The sequence below is a fragment of the Epinephelus lanceolatus genome, chromosome 20, assembly GCF_041903045.1.
Source record: "Epinephelus lanceolatus isolate andai-2023 chromosome 20, ASM4190304v1, whole genome shotgun sequence".
Classification (NCBI taxonomy): domain Eukaryota; kingdom Metazoa; phylum Chordata; class Actinopteri; order Perciformes; family Serranidae; genus Epinephelus; species Epinephelus lanceolatus.
The window spans coordinates 14,735,796-14,744,810 of NC_135753.1; the positions used below are offsets into that span (position 1 = coordinate 14,735,796).

General features: G+C 37.6%; 1 protein-coding gene across 1 annotated transcript; it reads right to left on the minus strand.

Moving 5' to 3' along the window:
• Positions 1-1,422: 1,422 nt before the first annotated feature.
• On the minus strand, positions 1,423-6,653 carry LOC117265089 (TNFAIP3-interacting protein 3-like). Its single transcript, XM_033639480.2, has 10 exons — positions 6,513-6,653; positions 5,124-5,227; positions 4,853-4,952; positions 4,557-4,628; positions 4,398-4,463; positions 4,197-4,307; positions 3,991-4,104; positions 3,834-3,896; positions 2,792-2,917; positions 1,423-2,686 (listed from the first exon to the last, which is right to left on the minus strand). The coding sequence occupies exons 1-10, from the start codon at positions 6,513-6,515 to the stop codon at positions 2,552-2,554; spliced, it is 894 nt and encodes a 297-aa protein (XP_033495371.2). The 5' UTR covers positions 6,516-6,653; the 3' UTR covers positions 1,423-2,551.
• Between the last annotated feature and the right edge of the window lie 2,362 nt (positions 6,654-9,015).

Genomic DNA, 9,015 nt, shown 5'->3' on the forward strand with positions numbered 1-9,015 from the left:
TTTTATATATTTTATTTATATTCTGTTCATTACATTTCATCTTGTCTTCCATCTTAATTGCCACTTTATCTCATCTTCTATTTATTCTTATCTATTTTTCTTTTATCTTATTTTATTTTTCATTTTATGTTTATTTTTTTATCTCATTGTATCTTCAATATTTATCTATTTAATCTTTATTTGTATCTGATTTGATTTTACTTTTATTTATTATATATTTTTTCTTATTTTATCTCAGTTATTTTATCTCTATTTTTATCTATTTTATCTTTATTTTCAATTAGTCTATCTTTATTCTTATCTTCTGTTTTTTATCTTATTTATTATATTTTATATTTTTATCTTTTTTATCTTTATTTCTGTCTACTTTATCTTTATTCTTATCTTTTTTTTTGTATTTTTTTAATCTATTCTCTATCTTATTTCAGTTTGGTTTTTATATTATTTTATATTTGTTTTTACCTTTATTTATTTTCATTTTTTCTGTTATCTGTATTTTTTTTATCTATTTTATCCTGTTTGTATTTTTTGTATATTTATCTTTATTTTATTTTTTTAATTGTCTTTATTTTTATTATCTTTCATTTTTATTTTTTAATCTTATTTTGTCTATATTCTTATTTTACTTCATAGTTATTATCCTATTATCCTTCTTGCAACTTGTGCTTTTATTTCTGAACTGACCCATTCTCTTACCCAGTACATTTCATGATACCACTGTTGTTTACTGTTAACCTACATATGACTAAAGTAAAAGTGAACTTAATAATACATTTGCTTACATATGATTACACATATGTTATCCCATGTTATGGATGATTTATTAACTATTTATGCACCTGATATGGATGTTTCATATTAATTAATGCTTAGTTATATCCTTTCATCTGTTTACAACTACACTGATGTTTTATAAACTATCCATTCATTCATACAGTAAACAGCTTATAAATGCAAAATAGTGGGGATTAAATTAAAAGTTATATATACCAATATGGGGCCTCATTATACTGTCTAGTATCTCTATTAGTTTTTCTTTTTTTGTTGTTTTTGGATATCTGGTGGGTTTGATTACAGGTTTTCATTTTTCAAGGGAGCTGAAGCGTCTTCAATCGGCCAGTAGAGGTCCCTGCATGTCTGAGACTTCTCAGTGGTGCTGATACTAACAAAGGGATGGTGGTTTGATAGTGTGTTGGTGTGGTGTAGTGCTGTGAACATTTACATGAATTTGCGCCACATGAGTATTGATAGTATCAGTCTTTGGGGTCATTTTCAATTATAGTGTAGTACTGTTTGTGCCTGAATCTCTGATCATCTTTGTTTTACTGGACTGCCACTGCATGTGATTAACTCCTAGGATCTCCTGGATGGGATGAGGGTATGAAGAGGGAAGATGTGGCATTCAACACACATACACATTCATTTTTCTTTTTGGCCTTTATTGTACAGGACGGATTAAGTGTGAACAGGGGAGAGAGAGGGGATGACATGCCTCAAATGGCTGCATGCTGGAATCGAACCCTTGGTCCTTGCAGCAAGAACATCACCTTTGTACATGGGACACTCCCTCTACCCACTACACATTCATTTTTCATATTTTTCTTACTCTCATGATAAATAAACAAGAAACAAGACAAGCACGTACCTTAAAACATTCATAAATATACTCTAAAAATAAATGTTCCTTTATATTACTTCATATATATTATTTCTTCTGTGCCCACAACCTCTATGTCTCCTCTCTGACAGGCCTCCAGTTCAAATGTACTAATACTGACTGAATACCTGCAACACAATGACTCTCCGGAGAATGTTTGGGACACTTTCACAAAGATACTGGCAACATGGTGCTCGTTCTTCCTGTTCATAAAGAGTCCGAATACCACAGAGGTGCTTTACAAGTCACAACTTGACATGCATTTTAATTCTCCCTGACAGATGCGGGTGTGCCCCTGTACGTCTACGAATTTCAGCATCTACCTGTGATGCACAGCGGGAAAAGACCCACTTCTGTCAAAGCAGAACACTATGACTACATGTTTTCTTCTTGGCTTTTCCTCTTGCACCAGGCACATTGTGGTTACAGGTACTTGAAACAGAAAGATTCTCATTCACATTGCACCTTTGATGAAGTCTATAGTGTTTGAGCAGTGCTATAATTGATATATTCCTGAGCAACCTCACTATGGCTTACATAGCAAACTCTGCACACAATGAGTAGAGTGTTTAATGTCACTCTTTGCTGCTTTTCTCTTCTTGGGAAGTGCTTATACTGAAGCATCCCATTTCTATTCCACAGGCTGTTAAAGTATCTTTTTGTGTGTTTGCCTCTTTGGTCGCCTGATGGACCCAGACTGGTGGACTGGCCTCATTACGTCCACCACCACGACTACCTGAGGCGGAACCTGCAGCAGACAGCCAGCCGCTGACTGACACATCAGAGCTTACTTCCTGGATGTTCTCCAACTGAATAACTAGCAGAGTCCCACGGTGTGAATGACGAGACGTGCAACATACACTATCACACAAACAGCAAGGAGGTCGTGGAATTTCACGGTTTGTTATCAAGCGTGTAGCGTCTTTGTAGCTGGATGTGGTGCTGGTTAATCTGGCAGACCTCCCATTTTGAGGCTCGATTTGGGCAGGTGCATTCAAGTGCAGACTCTTTTGGATGAGGTCGAGCCACCTGGGAAAACAGAAATACTATAAGTCTTCATGCCTTTATTCTTATACTTACTGGAGTGAACATGGCAGAATACAAGCACATAAACTCCAGCTGCACTGGACGTACCTGAGATTTAAGGGCATGTAGCTCACTGTGAACTTTCCTAAACTTCTTCTCTTGTTCCAGATACTTCTCCTTGAGCTTCTCCCTGTCTCTGCGCTCCTTCAGAAAGTCCTCCTTGTAGACTTCAGCCTAAAAATGGACGACAAGGAAACATGAGATAAGGATTCAAATAAGCAAGTGCATTACAGGATTAGTTTGACATTGTGATAAATATCCTTATTCACTTTGTTGTAGAGAGTTAAATGAGAAAAATGATACCACTTTAATGTTTGTTTGCTAATTACGAAGCAGCCAGTTAGCTTAGTTTAGCTTAGCTTAGCTTAGCTTAGCTTAGCGTAAAGACTGAAAACAAAGGGAAACTGATGGCCTGGCTGCATCCAAAGGTAAAGGGGGGGGGGGGGGGGGGGGTAAAAACACACATTTATGGTTTGACAGGGGGTTATGTGCCGCAGTTTTTCTTGGCGGGGAGCAGTTGCCTTAAGTTTTTATACAGATTACATCAATTATTGAGCTTTAGAGGTGGTGGTAAGAGGATTTTATTACCTGTAAAAAGAGCCAGGTGAGCTGTTTCATCTAATACCTAATTTACCAAGGTTATGTCTCATGGGTGACCGAACAAAGTTGCCAAATTCATCAAAATATGACCTTTTTGTGATAAATGTAGGGCTCGCCACAGCTGCGTGAGTGATGCTCAGATTCTGGACGAGTCCATCACCTCCAGATTTTGTAAAATGTAAAGAATCTATGTGAGAAATTGTGTCATGTTGAAAGCTTTAAGAGGTCATGGGCAGGCTTTTTTGTCTGTAATATGTCTGCTGAAGTGTAATGATGTGGTGTTTAGTTTGTTCCGCTGTGGTTGCTAAATTACTATTATAGATATAAGAATGCGTAGCTTCCGGGTGTCTGTGGAAATGTTGAGTTCCAATAACAGAACTGTCTGTTTGTTCAGATTTGACTGAAGAGATGAGTAAAAAAATTTCAGACCCTGTGAGAATGGTATCACCATCTTCTCCCTTATATATCAGTAGTATGTGATGTAGCTCACCTGATGTTTCCAGACATCCTGTAGTGTTTCACCGCTCGTCTTCTGAAGCGCCTCCTCTAAAGCCTGCACACACACATTAAAGCATCTATGACTCCACTGTTGCAGGGAGCAAACACATTAAACGGCCTTCTAATATCCATTTCATTTTGGGACTGACCTTGTTTAGTCGTCTGATCTCCTCGTGCTGGTGCTGCCCTCTTCGGGTCAAAGTGCTGTTCTGTGCTCGCAGCTCTTCTGCTTCCATCTCTGCTTTTAGTAACTCATCTCCAGTCTAAGGATCAAATCATTGTCCACATTTTTACATCTTGAATCCATTTAAAAGCCTTGAATTGAATCTGGAATTAGAATAAATGCTGAATTTACCAGTGTGTTCTCTTTGTGTTTGATTTTCTTGTTTAATATAGCGTTCCTTTCACTTTCTTCACACATGTCTTTAAAGTGATCGTGTTGCAGTGATTCTTTCAAATCTCGGACCTGAATGTAAAGAAAAGGACACATGAAGCGCTGAAGTGACATATAGGAGAAGTAATTAAACAGGCCTACTAGAGTTTGCGCCATTCTTACCTTCTGTTTGTAGTACTGCACCATGGTTCGGTAGTCTTTTGCCCATTTCTCATTAATAGAAAGAAGCTGAGTGAAAAAGAGAACATGAATCTTTTAGGTACTGAAAGGTACATGTGTGTTTGGGGATGAATATAAATCTCAGTTCTGAAATGCACTCACCTCCTGCCTTTGCTCCTCCAAGATAAGGATCTGTGCTTTCAGTCTGACGTCACTGCTGCTGGCAGCTTCTGACTAAAGTAAATATGAGAGGGAAAAAAAAGAGGAAGTGTTAAAATGTGGCACACGGTGCGTCCATCTGTGACTGCATGGACAGTTATGACTGTGTCCACGGACTTCCCTTGACACATTTTTGGAAGTTTTGCTGAGCAGTGTTTCCAGTAACATTAACAATACGGTCATTCCTCTGTGGTCAGGGAATCAGACGGATCTTCCAGTGTTGCAACTGTTAATATTACCTGAGTGTCTTCCAGCAGGCTGTCAAGGTGGTTGACTGCATCTGTGTGAGGTTTTTCTCCAGTGGCGGGGTCCGCCACACAAACTTCATACCTGAAAACACTGAAACACATAAACAGAAATGAGAATGTGACATTTTTTTAGTCTTTTATCAAAGCCAGCAGTGGTGAGATGTCACTAAAGACACTGTCATGCACTGTATATGTACAATTTTCTGATGCTTGTACTGCACGCAGTGATAAAATCTGATGAAAGTGATGTGATGTGCCTCACCTGTCTATGTTGGGCAGTGACGGATACAGTCTGTGGGTCAGTCTGTTGTCTGTGGTCTGTGATCTCTCTGCAGGTGACCTGTCCATTGTGTTTCCATGTAGTGACTGTTCAAACACAGAAGAGGACATACATTATAAATAACAGCCATTATAATATTGTTAACTTCTAACATTCATATGGTATGTATTAATCAGAGAGAAGTATCCCTGCAAGGTATTTTAAGTCCTATTGATATTAAGGTTGGTTTTATCCTAAAATTTAATTTTTTGTTTTTAATATGAAATACTGTATATAGGTTACCAAAAAAAAAAAAAAAAAAAAAACACCCATTAGCAAAGGAACAAACCAAAGACCTAAAGACAAAAGACAAATATAATATCAAAAATAAATGAAAAAATCAATAAAATTATTATTATTAGTAGTAGTAGTAGTAATAACAATAATAATTATAATAATATACAGTTTTTAATAAATGAAAATCAATAAAGAATAAATAAATTACATTATATATATTAAAATATAGGAAATAAAAAATTAAATGAATTAATGTAGGCACTGTCAAAAAAATCCTTAAAATCCTTATTTCTAAAGTCTCTTTGTAGATCACAGTAAGTCATACTAAGGTGGTCTGGTGGTCTAGAGGAGTTACGAACCACAATGTTCCCAGTTCTTGTCGGGACCTTTGTCTTGTCACTTCCTTTAATTTCTAATAAATGCATAAAATGCCCCCAAAATAATGTAAACATTTGGGATAATTATGCTAAGTTTGACGGTCATTTATGTAATTATTTATCAACAAAAATGGCAAATATTCACTGATTCAGCCTCCTATAATGTGAGGATCTGGTGCTTATATTATATATCACAGTAAATTTAATGCATAAAAAAGCAGATTGAAGATGTCACCTCCATCTTTTGACACTTGTGGTGTTTTTAGTCATTTAAAAAATAATAATTGATTAAAAAATAATAATTGATTGATTCATGATGAATTAAAATCATCATTTGTTGCCTGACATTATCTACATAGCACATTTTGGAGATGCTGTGCTGATGATGCGAAGATAATGTGCAGAAAATTGCGCCTCGTGACAGCTGACTCAAAACCTCCACGGAGGATGTAAATGATCTCCACACAGTCACGCGAGCACCTAAACTCAGGCTGCACGTGGAGCTCTAAGACAACTTCATACTACTTCTTTATACACAATAAACAGACACGAGGAAGAAGGAGAATGAAGTAGGGCACAGACATGATATGTTAGAGCAGTTCAGAGACTGAGCAGGATTCTCAAAAAAAAATTTTAAGTAACGTCCTTTTTTAAAAAATTTACAGAGACGAACATAAAACAACGAGGTTGATGATAAAATAAAATTAAAATCTCTCACCATATTATTGTTTCCTTGGGTCTCCAACTTGCGCAGATCCGTCAACAGCTGGATGTGAAGCAGCCACACACCCCGTAAGTTCTCTTAAAGCCTCCTGAGGATCCCGTGTGACGTCTGAAAACCAGCCTTGTCCAATCAGCTGCCGGGATTCCCTCGCGCGGCCGGTGTAGTCGCAGGGCAGAGCCGCTGACGGACTTTGTTGATGAAAGGAAAGTACAAGTAGCTGATCAACAGCTCGAGCGGTAATTATCGATGAGTTTTTGGTACGAATCGATGACTAAGGGAAATATCTGACGCTACACTGCAAGAAATTACACACAGCAGGGAGCTCAAGTTTTGTTATCATTTTTAAAAACATTTTCATTTGTTTGACGTTTCCTGATAGCATTTTGTTTTCTTTATTTTGCTGTTGTAAAGGGAGACTCGCTTTTTACCTGCCATCAGTGCAACAAAAGAATAAATATTCTTATCAATTAAAAAATACATACAAAAATACATAGTTTCCCCCAAAATAGCAAAGAAAGACAAGAAACAAAATAATAATAATAAAATAAGTTTAAATTTAATTTATTTTTATCAAATAAAATTCAATACCCCATGACTAAATAAAATTATATATATATATATATATATATATATATATATATATATACAGTACAGGCCAAAAGTTTGGACACACCTTCTCATTCAATGCGTTTTCTTTATTTTCATGACTATTTACATTGTAGATTCTCACTGAAGGCATCAAAACTATGAATGAACACATGTGGAGTTATGTACTTAACAAAAAAAGGTGAAATAACTGAAAACATGTTTTATATTCTAGTTTCTTCAAAATAGCCACCCTTTGCTCTGATTACTGCTTTGCACACTCTTGGCATTCTCTCCATGAGCTTCAAGAGGTAGTCACCTGAAATGGTTTCCACTTCACAGGTGTGCCTTATCAGGGTTAATTAGTGGAATTTCTTGCTTTATCAATGGGGTTGGGACCATCAGTTGTGTTGTGCAGAAGTCAGGTTAATACACAGCCGACAGCCCTATTGGACAACTGTTAAAATTCATATTATGGCAAGAACCAAGTCACCTGAAATGGATTTCCAACAGTCTTGAAGGAGTTCCCAGAGGTGTTTAGCACTTGTTGGCCCCTTTGCCTTCACTCTGCGGTCCAGCTCACCCCAAACCATCTCGATTGGGTTCAGGTCTGGTGACTGTGGAGGCCAGGTCATCTGCCGCAGCACTCCATCACTCTCCTTCTTGGTCAAATAGCCCTTACACAGCCTGGAGGTGTGTTTGGGGTCATTGTCCTGTTGAAAAATAAATGATCGTCCAACTAAACGCAAACCGGATGGGATGGCATGTCGCTGCAGGATGCTGTGGTAGCCATGCTGGTTCAGTGTGCCTTCAATTTTGAATAAATCCCCAATAGTGTCACCAGCAAAACACCCCCACACCATCACACCTCCTCCTCCATGCTTCACAGTGGGAACCAGGCATGTGGAATCCATCCGTTCACCTTTTCTGCGTCTCACAAAGACACGGCGGTTGGAACCAAAGATCTCAAATTTGGACTCATCAGACCAAAGCACAGATTTCCACTGGTCTAATGTCCATTCCTTGTGTTTCTTGGCCCAAACAAATCTCTTCTGCATGTTGCCTCTCCTTAGCAGTGGTTTCCTAGCAACTATTTGACCATGAAGGCCTGATTGGCGCAGTCTCCTCTTAACAGTTGTTCTAGAGATGGGTCTGCTGCTAGAACTCTGTGTGGCATTCATCTGGTCTCTGATCTGAGCTGCTGTTAACTTGCGATTTCTGAGGCTGGTGACTCGGATGAACTTATCCTCAGAAGCAGAGGTGACTCTTGGTCTTCCTTTCCTGGGTCGGTCCTCATGTGTGCCAGTTTGGTTGTAGCGCTCGATGGTTTTTGCGACTCCACTTGGGGACACATTTAAAGTTTTTGCAATTTTCCGGACTGACTGACCTTCATTTCTTAAAGTAATGATGGCCACTCGTTTTTCTTTAGTTAGCTGATTGGTTCTTGCCATAATATGAATTTTAACAGTTGTCCAATAGGGCTGTCGGCTGTGTATTAACCTGACTTCTGCACAACACAACTGATGGTCCCAACCCCATTGATAAAGCAAGAAATTCCACTAATTAACCCTGATAAGGCACACCTGTGAAGTGGAAACCATTTCAGGTGACTACCTCTTGAAGCTCATGGAGAGAATGCCAAGAGTGTGCAAAGCAGTAATCAGAGCAAAGGGTGGCTATTTTGAAGAAACTAGAATATAAAACATGTTTTCAGTTATTTCACCTTTTTTTGTTAAGTACATAACTCCACATGTGTTCATTCATAGTTTTGATGCCTTCAGTGAGAATCTACAATGTAAATAGTCATGAAAATAAAGAAAACGCATTGAATGAGAAGGTGTGTCCAAACTTTTGGCCTGTACTGTATATATATATATATATATATATATATATACATGAAAAAACATTTTAA

Bases quoted from the DNA above. Each gene is read 5' to 3' on its own strand.
- LOC117265089 (XM_033639480.2), bottom strand. The intron at 4,629-4,852 runs GTAATATTAACA...TATTTACTTTAG, and splicing joins GCCTGCTGGAAGACACTCAG to TCAGAAGCTGCCAGCAGCAG. The intron at 2,918-3,833 runs GTGAGCTACATC...GTCCATTTTTAG, and splicing joins AGGATGTCTGGAAACATCAG to GCTGAAGTCTACAAGGAGGA.